We start from the raw sequence: 14,827 nt of genomic DNA, 5'->3' as shown, positions 1-14,827 counted from the left end.
GTGCCCATTCTGGCATGTGGTTGGGTTAGTCTTCAACACTTTAGTAGATGCTACATGAAACTCTACCTTGCTGTGTTTTGAAGGTGTATCTTATTTGCATATGCTCTGCACAACAGCCTACTGTTCATTTGTTATCAGTTTTGTAATGGTCAAATATTTTCTAGTTCTGGTACTGCAAAACACCTTGTCCCTTGTCTTACAGTAGCCATTCCAGCTGCCCTGTTTTCCGCATGTTGAAAACTACTGCTCTACCCTCAGTTCTAGAGGACTGAAACATGCCAGTAACTGAAATTGTCTGTCTTAGGGACGACGGGGGGTTTATGTAATAAAGACACTAAAGCCTACATAGCTGGAGCTTCTGAACCAGAAGATCTATAAATAAAAGTGCTTGTTAGAATAACTTGACCTATGCTTTTAAGAATGTTTATCAGCAGAGGAAGTAAACCTTACACCCAATAAAACCCCCACCCCTTGCCCTGAAAACTGCTTGCTCTGATAAGGGGAAGTTTGGGGTGTGGTGATTTTTTTGTTTGTTTGGTTGTTTTTTTTTGTTGTTTGTTTGGTTTTTTTTTTAGTTTCAGATTATAGCAGAACCTATTCCAGAAAATCTATACATGCCAATTAGTTGTACCTTCTAACTTTTTTTTTTCCTCAAATAATGCATTATGTAAGAATTTGTTTGGCTTATGAAACTGATTACTTAAGCTATAATAAGGCCTTCAACTGAAATTTGTGCTGTTGTTGATGTGTGTTGTCAGCGTTTGTCACACAAGTGCAGAAGAAACTTTTGATACTTGAACTAGATGAAGCTGGCTGCCTGTGTTTGCCCAGCCCAAGACTATGCCCCCTTCCTGCTAAATTGTTCTCACTGGTCTCTCCCGTGGCTTCTGGGTGGTCACCTTTGGCATGCTTTGCTGGTGTAATGTCGCACTTCTGATAGCTTCCTCTCCTGCCAGTGTTTTGCAAAATTGCTTTCTACAGCATCTCCTGGCAGGCGGCCGAGCGTGTGGTTGCCCTTTCCCCGTTCCACTGTAGCTGCCAACCACAGAGACCAGGATGGCTCCAAGGCTGCGTGAGGGGAGACGGGCTGAGCAGCTTGCGGCCCTGCAGAGATCTGATGGGTTTGTAGACCTTTTCAAGCTTAGAACTGGAGAGGCTGGGGTCCTCGGCTGCCAATTAGGATGGTGTCAGGAATCCTTCAGGGATGGAGGTGAGATTTTTTTTTTTTTTTTTTCTGGCTTGCGTGTCCTTGTTTGGAGGGAGGACTTCTAGGAGACCCCTGCAGAAAGGGAGCAAGCTTGTTCTGTCTGTATTACTGGCGCAGCTACTCAGACTGGGCAGCGGCAGAGCTTGTCAGCTTGGGGTGGGAACTATGAGTCAGAGGATGTATCCTCTGTGTTCTTTCCTGAAAGGAAAATGTATTTATTGTCACTTTAAAGGGGTTCAACATTTTAGATGTATAGAATGGCTTCAGAAAGGATTTGTTTTGAGCCATGGTCCCTTTGTGTAAGCGTCAGCTACCCGTCGTTACAGTGTGCTGTAATGTTACTTTCTGCAACATCACCAAGAAAAAAAGGAGTGATCAAAAGAACTGTCTGTGAAGGAGCAATTACCAGTACTCACAAACAGTTCATCAGAATTTATTTTTTAAACAACTAAGGATACCGTACAAATTAGTCCATCCCATAATACTGCCCCACTTGAATTTGTAAGGTGTGTGGGAGGAGGAAAATACCCTGGTTTTCCTAGTCTGTGCCTTTAAAGTACTCATGACTGCAATACTGTAGATATGACTCTTCTGCATAGCAAACTGGTTACTCATAGCTACAGTGTTGTAGATATGACTATTCCGCATTAGCAAATGCGTTTTAAAAAGGCATCATAAACCAAAAGGTTAGTGAAATATTGCTCATCACTAACAAACCTTCTCATTCTCCATGATAGGATATTATCATAATGATTCCAGTATAATAAAAAAGAGCTGTAGATGTGGTGTTTTCTTTTTAAACAGATCAATATTGTTAAGTCAGTATACTTAGCCAAGATGAACTCTAAATATAGATTGAAAGGGAGGGTCTGTTTCATAGCTGCCTTCATGGGTCCTGCAGGAGTTGACAGGTTCCTATGGGTCTAAAAGTAGAGAGAGAGGAACAGCAGAACAAGTTTTCTTCGGGTGATTTTCACTGGCTGATTTCTTCCATACTGGCACGTTACCTGAACATAGTTATGTTGTAAGTAGCGTTTCATTCTCCTGTTTTTTAATTCCTTTTAGACTTGATTTCCTTTTTTTCTGTGAAGAATTTTCCGTGTGTTCTCATTCTAAGTTCTAATTTTACCACAACAGATTAAGAAGAAATTTAAAAATCGCATGGGGAGAAAAGGCTTTAAGCAAGGTTAAAGTACCAGATAAGAGTGACTCCCAAACCCCCAATGTTTAGATTAGTTTGTTGGGAAAATAATCAACACTTCTGGCCAGTGACCCTGATGTCTGTATCCTCTCTCCTTTGTTTGGCATGTGAATGTAATAAAACAAATGTAATACAGAGTTTGTTGAATTAATAACAGTTATCTTCACTGCGGTTACGCGCACAGTGAGGAGATTGTTTTAAAATAATAATGAATGCAGAAATGTATAACTCATAATATTGAGGAATCAAAGGTATTCACGTTTATTACAGCTCAAGTTGTTAAGAAGAGTCTTCCCTGAAGTTGCAGGGAGGTACTAATCAAAATACCCAAGAGAAACAACTGCTCTTCGGAAGCTAAAAATAACCCAAAGCCTCTGTGCACGAGGTGGTCGCTAACTTTTAGCGCGCCGTTGTTGAAACGCAGGGCTCCGTAATGATTGCAGCTGGCCACAGATGTGCTTGTGGGGAGCCAGCGGAGCCAGCGCTGGTGGGGACGCGGCTGGCCGACCGCGCTGCCTGGCACCACGCGACGTTCTAGGGCAAGGACAGTGGACACAGCCATCTGTCCTGAAATTACTGCTGCACACCTAAAAATCATACGCTAGGTAAGGGTAACCACTACTACACCAGCTTTTCTACCTTATCTTTGTATTTTGTAGCAGCAGCAATTCTGAACAGAGAAAAAAAGAAGCTGCAACCTTTTCTTACACTCTATTAAATACAAATATAAAGGTATACATGTAGACCTGTCAATCCCCACTAGCAAGAGAACAAGTTGTCAGGGGTGATTGAAGCACTTAGTCTTCAGACTTACTGAGGCTCAGTGAATGTTTACTTGGCTGTGTGCTTAAATTCAGGCGAATTATGAAAATCTGCATCTGGTTTGATGAGGGAAAGAGCGGGTCTTTTCTGTAAAGGCTCAGGCCTGTATTCCTCAAGCTTCAGTTTTTTAATTTAAGTGCTAGGTTAGGAATCTGGTCACACTGCGTTCTCTATTGCTTGGAGAGGGAGAGAGGGAGATGCCTGTCAAGAGGGCAATTCAACCCATCTAGTATTCAGAAATCACCTTGAGGTGCTTAACACCCTCCATCATAGGATGCAAACCACCATGCAGGAGGTTTGCATCCCGTGAAGTGCTGAGTTATGTCTGGCAGATAAAATTGAACTTGAGAGCTTTGATAAAATACTAAGAGACCTTTGATAAAATACTAAGTGGGTAAGATGTGTTCAACTCCAAGTCTAAACTGTGAGCTCCCCCCTTACATTCACTAGCAAGGGAAAGGTACATTTAGGCTGTGATTCTAAGGTCAGAAAGACACATCTTATTCTAAGAGGAATATCACCTGGAAGTATGTATTTTTCTTCAATAATTACAAAGGGAGTTTTCAGTGACCAGTGTAGTCTAAGACGCCTAGTTAGAGCATCTGCATTTCCTTATGGCTAGAACCGTAGTTTGTTTCTAGAAAACAGTTTTGGAGTCAGGGTAGCATAAAGAAAACCCAAAGACTGATAAGGAATAATGTGAAATTCATAGAGGAGCCTGCTTAGGTATTGCTGCTTTTCTCTATATAATCTTCCTTCATAACTGTATTCATATAAACAATAAGTCAATGAGTTCATGCACCCAGACTCACAGAGAAGCTGTTTTTGCTGATTGGGCCACACCCAGTGCTTTTTTTAAAGCAAGAATTATTAGTCTGAAGAAAAGGCTTTGCCATCAGGCTGTAATTTGTCCAAAACTAGCATCTATGTATAGTAGACCCACATTAGAAGGTTATTTTTTGCTCCACTTTTTACAAATAATAACTTCATAGTGATATTCTAAGGTGTATAAGCAGGTGCAAATTCTTGCTGCTTATCTCCTACATCCACACCTGCTTTTTCTGTCTTATCTCTGAAGTATTTGATGCTGAAAGCAGAGGACCTGAGTGACATCCTTCCTGGCAGTATTAGTGAAGATTTGACTTTCACTGTGGTCAGGATATCACCCTACATCTTACCAAGTACACACCAAACTAAAAGAGTTATACACCTAAATAACTAACGTTCAAATCAATGCTGGAGCAGTCAAATAGATTTTTCTCTTTCTCTCTTTCTCCACACACCTACATATGCATATATAGGTTTAAGTATACATATGTGCAAAAACACAGCATAGAAACGAAATCTTGTACTCATCAAAGCTCTCCAAGAATAAATAAGCGCTATGTACTGTTACCCTTGCCTTCAAGATCTAGTAACTGTGCTTGTCCTTCAGATCCCTTTATTTTAAGGGTTGTTAAGGCTGCTCAGCATTTCCTTAGAACAAGACACCAACTGTTACCAGTTATTTCCCATATCCATGTTTTAATTTACCTTTTTAATTATTATTTCTTTTAGACACAATGGAGAGGCCTTCCTTGGAAATTAACCTGCCCGATACTCATGAAGAAGGAAAACTTTATGTGGTTGATTCTTTAAACAACCTAAACAAACTAAATGTTTGTCCAGATGTATCCCAACGTGTGCTAGGTACGTATGATAGGTGATGCTCTGTGGTTTTCTATACATACAACAGGCCATCAAAAAAGAGTTATGTATGGCTGACCACATTGTGTATCACTGATGTCAACAGACCAATAGGCCAAAATGTATATGTCAAGCTCTGCACTGAAAAATGTAAGAAAAAGATTGAAAATGGCATAATTTAGACAGATCAGATTAGTGGTTTAACTGCTCCTGCTGAGTATTTCAGTTATTAGGTTCCTGAAAATCCTTGCACTTGGCTAGGGATTCGCTATCAAGCCTGGACTTATCTTCCATTTCCATTGGGATTCATGAGGTGATCCTTGCAGGATAATGTTTCTAGTAATGCTCAATATACACCTACTACATAAATAGCATCGTAACTCTTCACAAGCACTAAAATTCATACGTGGCAATAGGAACAGAATTAATTTCTGTTCATTCTTTTAAGACACGTCTTCTAAGGACTCAAACCAGTTATGTGAAATATCCCATGAGACTTTTAAGCATTTTAATTTGCAGACTCTCTTTACTTACAGTTTCAGATATGGGCTATCACACTTCTACTGGTTTTATATGGCTCTTAACTTTGATTTCTCATGACAACAAGAATATTTTCACCCAGTGATAGCTACAATATATTTGAGTTCTTTGTGACCTGAGAACATCTTAAAACCTGGAGTTCTTCAGCAGCATTCCACATAACAGTATTTGAATCTGCTTTTATTTCCCTTACTATAATGGCAAATTTGACTGAAGAAAAGCTATAGAACAACAGCTCTGTTTAAATAAGTTTCAAATGGCCATAAATTAATCATGCTTCTAGTTATAGGACTTAAATGCTTTTCCATTACTTCTGTTTCTGAGTCCTCTAACTTTTCCTAATGCAACAAACTAGAGTGGTGCTGGTTTCTGTATTTAACGAAAGAATGTTAGACATAAGCTACTTAATTTTCATATGTAGATTATCTTGATATTGTCACTTCTACAAGTACAAAATGAGACAATGGGATGAATTGGTTTTAATGTCAAAGAAACTCTTTGCAGCATGACTGTCTTGCTTTCTGTTGTAATTTTTATTAGACAGTATTGTGTACTTTCCAGGTAAATATACAGGGTTCTGTGGAATCGTATATGGTTCTGTGGAATAATCACATGCATGCTGCTCCCTACATTTCAGCAGTAAATAAAGGTAGCCTAATATGTATTTCATGCATCAATTTGTAAAGTGCTTTGGCTCCTTCTAGGATTATTCTTTTTAACATGCTTTTTTTTTTTTTTTTTTTAAACTTTGAGATTCTGTAGATATCTTACCCATCAGTTAAATACATAAAATTAACTTTTCACAGTTCTTAGCTGCCTTATTCAGCAGCATAAAATTCTGGCTCTTGCCAGAAAATCAGTGAGACCTGTGGAGTGTTTTTCAATTTCTGATAAATACTAAAATTTCGTGAATGATCTATTAGTAGTATAGCAGATGCCCAATTTGGTTTAAAAAAGACATTTCAAGAGTGTTGCAGTACACAGCAATCCTTTTGTTCAGTAGCTTAATATGACCTGGCATAATCAAACACACTAGCAATCATGTTAAAAGCTATTTAAAATGTATATACCTTTTGATTGCTTTGGTAGCAGCCACGCAGTAATTTCTTTATGTTTTAGATAACAAAATGGTCCCACTGTTTGCAGTTTGGCAAGAATGTGTGTTCACTGATTCCTCACAACACTGCAGGCTGGCATGTTCAGCCAGTTGAAATAGTAAGAAGCATTCATTAGGCAGAGCAAGCACAGACCACTTTTGAGACCTCTATTGATAGCTTAGTATGCTTGAGAGACAGCAGTAGCAGGCCCTCCCCACCCTTATTATTCTGATTAGAAAGCAATATTTGTGCAGGCACTTAGTATATGATGCATTTGTTATGAATGCTAAGGGAATAAAAATAAAACCCCCAAACCCAAATATTAAAAGGTTTCAGCTTACCTGCAGGGAGGAGCGTTTTAAATGCAATAAAGAAAAGCAGAGATATTCCCAGACATCTCCTACTAGCTCAGTGAATTGCTCAGCCCCAGACTGGTTCATTATTAAAGTGCTGTAATGGCATACACAACCTTCCCTCAGCTTTATCACTACAGGCTCAGTTGCAAAGACCTCAGAGATTTCTACCAGCTAAAACAAGAACATGATCTAGAAATATATTTTTCACAGATGCACACACTACTCTCCCTTTCAGAATGGCAAGCCAGCAATTACAGGAGGAGAAATTACAGTAATTTGCATGTAATTTTAGAATCTATGAGACTGACACCAAAATGAAATTACATTAGCTCCCTACTCCCCCCAAAACATAAAATAAACACAAACCTTAGTAAGTAGTTAAAGTAGTAGGCAAACTTGGGCTTAAATAAATCTGGCTCAAGTATGATTCTTTTTTAGGTTCACATGAATTTCCTCATGGTGTTCACTTGACTTTAACTGTTAACTTTAGGGCTTATTGCCACCTCTCATTTGGTCGCAAGTGTTTCTATGAGAGAAACTACGGACTTTCCCTATATGCAACACATTCTTTAGAAAGCAATAAACCGGCTTGACGCTCTGATTCAAGGGCAGCGTAGCAACTACTTGTCCTTTTTTCCCTCAATCTTCATGTGCTTGAAGGACACCATATGTAGTCCATGTGAGAGTCTATTCCGTTTTTGACAATTTGGGAGGATATGTACCTCATTTTTTATTGGAATGAAACCAACAAAACCAAAAGAAGAAGAAGAATATTGAAAACATTTGTTTTAAGATAAAAAGTCAAGACCTCCATTCATCCTATCCAACATCAGGAGCTTAACTGAGGTGCTTAATTTGGGAAATTAATCATCCCAGGGATACTTCTATTGTCAAACAGAAAAAGAAGCAAATCTAGAGGATGAACGTGTAAGATGAATCTGTATCTAGGTTTTCAATAAGAATTTTTCTCTCCTCTCTTTTCAAAAGGTTGAGTCCATTCAGGCCCTTAAAAAGCCTCCTATGAAAACTTAATTGTAACCTTTGTACATGTAAAACTGAGCTGTAAAATTCTGAACTGTGAAACAGGTCAACTTCAACAAAACAGTGTATTTCAACAAGAGAAACATTTTTGTTGAATATGTTCCAACAGCTATAACAGATGTATTAGTTTTTATACTTCCAAATTCAAGCTGAGCTCATAAAGTTGTTTTCTTCCTTTCTCATGCAATATCACAGGAAATAAAATCTGTTGGCCAAAATTATGACGTATTCTACATCATTTCATGAAGCCAGAAGCATTTTGTCATGTTTATCCTAACCAGCTTTAACAAACTTTATCACCAAATGATTTGTCGTCTCATAACAGATGAAGAAGAGAACACTGGTGGTACTGGAGAAAACACGGCAGGGAGCAACATAAGAAACCAGTGTTTGTTCTTCGTCACCTTTATTCTTACTTTGATCGTCAGTTTGGCACTTGTTTCATTCGTAATATTCTTAATAAGTAAGTAAACTGAAGAGTGGTTCTTAAAAACGTAGGGCCAATTGGAAGAACTTCACTGAAATGCGTCATGCTACCTTATAACATGCTACTGCTGTATTTGCATGGTCAAAGGCTTTGGCTGGTTATGGGAAGTGGATCTTGGTCCTGGGTGCAAAAGCACAGGCCTCTACTCTCTGAGCTAAAAGGCAGAATTTCATTTTTAGTGCAAAGGTTTTGTGAGCTTCGACAGCTGTGAAGAATTTCGCTCAACCGGGTTATACTGTGTGGCTAAAAATGTTGACTGGAAATTAAATTAAATTTTAAAGATGACTGTATGGCAGTGAGATACTTTGACAACGTGCCTTCCATTCCTTTCCAGATAAAACTCAGTATTGGTGTCATTCCACTGAAACTGGAATTACACCCATGCTAACACTTAAATCAGGCTACCTGAAGAAAGACCTGAAAGTTGTTAGCTAAGTACTTGGAACGAAGAAAATCTCAAACATAAGAAACAAAAAATTAGACAAGATATATCAAAACTGGCACATAGCATTGAGTCTGTAGATGTAATTGCTGTTCCACTTCGACTGGACTGGTCGGGCGGGTTTAGCTAAACACATGGCTACAGGTGACCTTGGTTTATGGAGCCCTTGCCATCTTGGGGTGCATTATTTTAACTTACAAGTCCATTTTGAATGAACTGGAATCCATGTGAAATCAAGATTTCTTTTATCCTATAGTAGGGAATTTGCTGGAGCAGAGCAAAAATCCTCATTTTTCTTTTTGAACAGGAAATCCTAATCCTTGACTGAATTTGCTCACAAGCGCTCAAAGAACAGAATATCAGAGCACACAACAAATTTTAAGTGGCATGATTATAAAACCCTAATTAAAATATCTTGTACTTGGATTCCAGATTTATTTAATGGAGAGCTGCTAAAAGTAGATCCCTGGTATAGAAAAATGAGTGATGTTCTCCTCTAGTGGAAAAATGGTAAAGTAATAGCCAAAAGGCTACTTACAGGGATTAAAGGAGTTTGCTTGGGCTCAGGTTGGTGGAGGCCTGTGGTTTTTGAAACTCATTTCCAGCAGTGTTTCAGCTTACATTACAAACATCATATCAGATTATGTTTGCAATCCATAGACATAGATTTTATTAACATTGGCACTATTAGACTCAAGCTTCAAAACCCATGGGTAAATTTTGTTAACTTCAGAAAGCTAAAATAAAAATAGCTCCAGAAGTGTACATGACAGATACTGCATATTGGTGTTCCAGAGGAAACTGGCCTCCAAATGCTAATATTTGCAAGAATTTTCCTTTAATCTAAATGCTTTGGGAAATCCAGTGATGTGGCTGTAGTCTGCTGTGTGTTTTAGTAATTGTAGTTTTAGAAAAATACAGGTGCTTACTGCCCAGAAATAGCATCTTGGAGCCCCTAAATAAGACATTTTTCTGTGGACACTAATGGAACGGATACACTCCTGAAGACTGCATAATTTGTCTGAGCCGTATCTGATTTTATTACACTGCACTGAACTGAATAAAACAGAAAACAAGAAATTAAAGAATGTAGTGAGCAGGTAACTCCACCAGATGCATAACTTCTTATCATTAGGTTCTGCAGTTGTTTTCCTGTTTAATATTTTTACCCATCATAATTCCCTACAAACTCCCACAGGAATGCAAGAGAGGGTAGTGATGCTCTTGACTTAAATGTTGCCAATTTAATGCGGTACATTTTCCTTTTCAAGTTCAAACTAGAAACAAGATGGACCAAATATCAAGCAGACTAATATCTGAGAAGAAGAACATAGAAGAGCTTAAGAAAATGAACAATATGATATTGAAGCATCTAAATCAATCAGGAATTAAGGAAAAGGGGAGATACCTCTTCACACAGTCTCCCGATCTTCACGATTACCTCTTTACCCATGCTGAGCTGAAAGTCCCTGGAGAATAGATCTTCTTTGGAATGAAATTCAGCGTATTCATGTACTGAGATATATTCACATATGGCACACAGGTTACTTAAACATTCTGATATGGTCACAGGAGCATTGGAAAAGCCAGCTGAATGAAAAATATTAGAAAATAATGTTTTATGTGAATATAGATTTTGAAAACTAAGCCCATATAATTTACAATAAACAAGGGACTGTCAACAATTTTTGGCAAGAGTTCCAGATTCTCTGTGCATTGTAAATTGCAGGGCTAAGGGCTTAGTTTTACTTTAAATGTAAGTGAATGATCACAGAAAATAGTGATTTCTATTTACATGATTCCAGCATGACCTTGTTCACTTAGTCATTCTCCTGTTTCTTTGGAACAAGTTTTGTGTTTGCTTCTATATTATTTGTATTTAACGATAACTTCAGATTCCACAACTTATAAATAAATCCAATTCTGCCACGGAGTTTAGTGGTTTTCCTTTCTGTGCATCTAAATAGATTGACTTACTACACCTTTTGTGAAAAAACAAACTTGAATAAAAACAAACCCTTTCATAACATGCCATATTCAGCCCAAATTTGTATTGACTGAAAGTGGGTGTCATATTGTCTTACATGGGAAATAGGTTTAGAGGACTCAGTCTGGCAGTACCCATCTCATAGCAATGCTAGTACGTTGTAGTCAGTATTTGCTGGCAGTTTCTGGGTGACGGCCAAGTGTTTTTATAAAATGATGTGGGGAAAATACTACATGTTCTTGTACTCTTCCCTGTAGTTGTTGTTGGCCACTACTGGAGAAGGGCCAGGTGAAATCTGGTCTGAACCTTCATGTTTTTAAAATGGAGCAGTACCTCAGAGGGTGAAAGCAGGAGTTGACGCTTTCTCACTCTAACTTTACACAGTTGTGGAGACTGACACCGAGAAGTATGATCACATAACGGACTGGTGGGTAGCTTTGTAATTTTAGTATTCAGAACCTTCTACTGGTACATACATTAAGAAGCCACCTCCATTATCAGTAAATAAATTGGTTACTCCCATCACAACAGTGCAATGGCAGCTGACACTATGGAGTATGTCCAACATCTTCTCTTTCACTTTGATTTCTCTTTCTCATCCAATGCTTTCTTATCTCTTCTGGACAATTTTACAAAAACTCACCAAAGTTGACAACTTGCATTGCAGTCTCCTTTTCCAGAATGAATGGTAATCCTTTCTGTGATGACTACTTCATTGTCTACAACAGAGTGAAGAACTAGGTCCAGGAATCTTTCCTGGTATCAGTCTACTCAGATTTGCCCATCAATTCTACTCCTGTTATTAGGAGTGCTTTGATTTACACCTATGTTTTATGCCACCTTCTCTCTATTTCTTGATTTTTCTTTTCCTGATGTATTACTGTCAAGTCATTCACATGAAAACTGTGAGGTTTGGTCTTAGGAGTTTACTACTCATGCTGTTAATTCCCAGCTGCAGTTGTAATTATCTCCTCTGGACATCACAAGTAGTTGTTACAAAGATGACTTTAACATAGCTAACAGAGAATGATAAAAGTAAGTAAGTGTAGAATAAGTTGTAAGGAAAGAAATCCTAAAAGTCCAACTCAGATATCTTTCTGTAAATGCTGTTAAATGATGAAAGAAAAAGTATTGTAAGACTAAAAACATGACACTCACAGTGTTGTTTTCTCTGTAGCTACTGCAATTGCTTTCAAGCTCCTGTCTCGCACTGACACACATCTGTACTTGTTAGCCAGGGAGAAACAAGGCTAGCATTTGGCACCCGGTGCATCTCAAACACGTGGATTTGTCACATCCCTTGTTGCAACTGCAGCTATCAGAGCAGTCTGTGGTCCAATAGAAACTGACACCAACAGTCAATAGATATTTTCAGGCAGGGGACTGTAAATAAAGTCTGTGCTACAGCAACAGTCCCCGAAGAAATGAAAGCTTCCTCATCTCTCTGGTCTTATCCTCCATTACTCTTAATCTAGTTATTCAATCAGTACTCATAATAAATCAACTTTTTCTGTCTCTATTATTGATTATAAGTGTTGGGGTTTTTTTTAACTCCATGGTTTGATCCTGCAAGGTGCTGAGCATAACAATGTGCAGGCGTGCTCAGTATCACACAGGACTGAGGCCCTGAGTCATCATTTTCATGTTTAATTGCTTCTTCACTTGCAGTGATCAGTGATTAAGATCAGTGACTGAAAAAGTGCAAAGGTCCAGGGAATTCCATAGGCTTATCCTGTTAGCACTGCTGAAACACATCTGTTGTTGGAGCCACTTGCATACAAGGGAGACATGGAGCAGCACTGCATACAGCTGCTTATGGCTTCTCGGCTCAAGTTACCAATATCCACTTACAGTTAGAACTGCTTCCATATGAGACCAGAGCAAGGGTTGAGAGGGCTGCCTCGACACCAGAGTGCCACAACCGTAGCACCAACACTTTCTGGAGTAACCCCGGCAAACAGATGCAAGTAGCAACTCCTTCAGGGGAACATTTCTGTCTAATCTACTGACAGTGAAATAGTCCCAAAAAAACCAATACTTGACTCTTAAAATCTTCTACAGGCTTGACCCTGAAGTGAATTTCAGCTCATTCCAGAGCTCCATAATCCTCATCTTGAATAAACAGCTAAGTGACTAGTAAACTCCAAGCTCCCACTGCATGTGGCGTAACCACTGTACTGTATATGGATGTTACAATGTCTCCTGTAGGCATGGGTAAGATCTCTGTTCTTGTATGGCTGCACGTCTCAGGAGCCTTTGCAATGTCTGGTATTACGACAAAGAACAGGAAGAAAGTGATCTGACAGTAATAGCTTCATCTTACAGTAGTCACAGCTGTTCTCCTCAGTAGTACTGCTTTGTTCCTTTCTCTCTTATCTGCAGGCTATAGAGGTATCTATCCAAAGTAATTTGCTTTTCAGTATTTCTCTGAGTCCACTGTAAATAAAAATGATGCATAAAGGGTTCAGGTAGATTTAACAACATGCCATTGACACTCATCTCTCTCAAAAGGTGCAACTAACACTACTGAAATGACAACTTGGCTTCAGGAAATTTCCTGCTGAATAAATCTGGACAATACTAGAAAGATGCCGGTAAAAATGGAGAAACACTTAGAAGATTTAACCAAGAAATTATCTTCAGCTTCCATCAAAGGCATCATGGTGCCAGTCCCTGAAGTGTTGGCTGAATCTTTAGGTGGTTAGGTAATATCAGTAAACAAAATATTTTCTTCCCCTGCTTAGCTTGCTGAGAAATTCACTCCTTTGTTCCAGATATCCGCAACAGTCCATGTTCTTGTTAACCCAAAACCATCAGATGGTATCTGACTATGTGAAACTACATGTGGAGAGACTATACAGTAATAAACAGTAGAGGATAGGCTAGTGCAGGCATTTGCTTGCCTTCCCTGGGGTCACATTACCATGAGCTTGCACTTGGTCTTGTGTGCCTCTAGGAGGAAACAGAGCTCAATACCTACAAGCAGCATGTAAGAACTGAGGACAAAACATTCTTTATAGAGACCTGTCTATGAACCAGTCAGAGGTCAGGTAAATCCAGACAGTGGGCATCATCAATAGAAAATAATGCACAGACAATAAAGGGGGATTTTGAGAGGCACTCAAATCCATCCCTTTGCCTGACAGCAGCATCAGATTTACTTAAACCTTTCCTGACAGATGCTTGTCCATTCACATTGTAAAATATTTAAATGATGGAGCTTCCACAAGTCTCCTCTTCTAGTGCTTAACTAACCACATGCTTAACTTTTCTTCCTGAAGTCTAACTAAAATTTTCCCTGCTGAAATTTAAGCCCATTATTACCTGACCTATTGCCTGTGACTACAAAAAATAGTTTGTTACCTTCCAATTTTTCAGTCATTTTATATTACACTAACTCTGCAAGGCAATTATACTCTTAAGAAAGCTTTTTTACCCTCTGAGATACTTGGAATTTTAATACAACATTTATTCTTAAACTCTAGCATGAGTTCAGTTCACATGCTTCATTCAGTGGTAACAAAGCTGAACACGGGTAAAAAACAACAATGACAGGTGTACTCTGAATTTGGAAAAAGAGAAGAGAAAATTCCAGGAGTGGCAAAAGGACTGTCACGAGTTTAGTTAGACCACATGTTCTCGAAGGTGATGTGCTGTGTGTTGCACACAATCCAAACTGTTCAGGAACACTAAATGCAGTGTCAAGGTATTTGCAAAATGAGCAGAGTGGAACAATGATGTTGAACAAAGCTGAAGGAGTATTGTCAGAACTAGAATTTTCTGAAGAACAAATTCCTGTTTCATGGGATTTTAAAGTCTTTGAAGATCAAATATTTATTTTGATTCTATCAAAGCACAATCTTGTAAAATTAAACACAACATTGCCTGCAAATATGCATTTTCAGATCCAAAATTCCAAGTTTTCTTACTCATTTCACCCTGCCTGACTGGAGTTTCTTCT

The 14,827-nt window shown here is 38.6% G+C and overlaps 1 protein-coding gene across 1 annotated transcript; it reads left to right on the top strand.

Moving 5' to 3' along the window:
• The first annotated feature begins 548 nt into the window (after positions 1 to 548).
• LSMEM1 (leucine rich single-pass membrane protein 1) lies at positions 549 to 10,812 on the top strand. Its single transcript, XM_041123620.1, is given in 6 exon segments — positions 549 to 1,210; positions 4,788 to 4,919; positions 6,018 to 6,049; positions 6,051 to 6,105; positions 8,276 to 8,413; positions 10,151 to 10,812. Coding segments are annotated over 6 exon segments (720 nt in total). The 5' UTR covers positions 549 to 1,056; the 3' UTR covers positions 10,360 to 10,812.
• The last annotated feature ends 4,015 nt before the right edge of the window (positions 10,813 to 14,827 follow it).

The sequence above is a fragment of the Aquila chrysaetos genome, chromosome 5 (genome assembly GCF_900496995.4).
Source record: "Aquila chrysaetos chrysaetos chromosome 5, bAquChr1.4, whole genome shotgun sequence".
Taxonomy (NCBI): Eukaryota; Metazoa; Chordata; class Aves; order Accipitriformes; family Accipitridae; genus Aquila; species Aquila chrysaetos.
The sequence above is the reverse complement of the archived record's forward strand: the minus strand, read 5'-3'. Positions and strand labels throughout refer to the sequence as shown.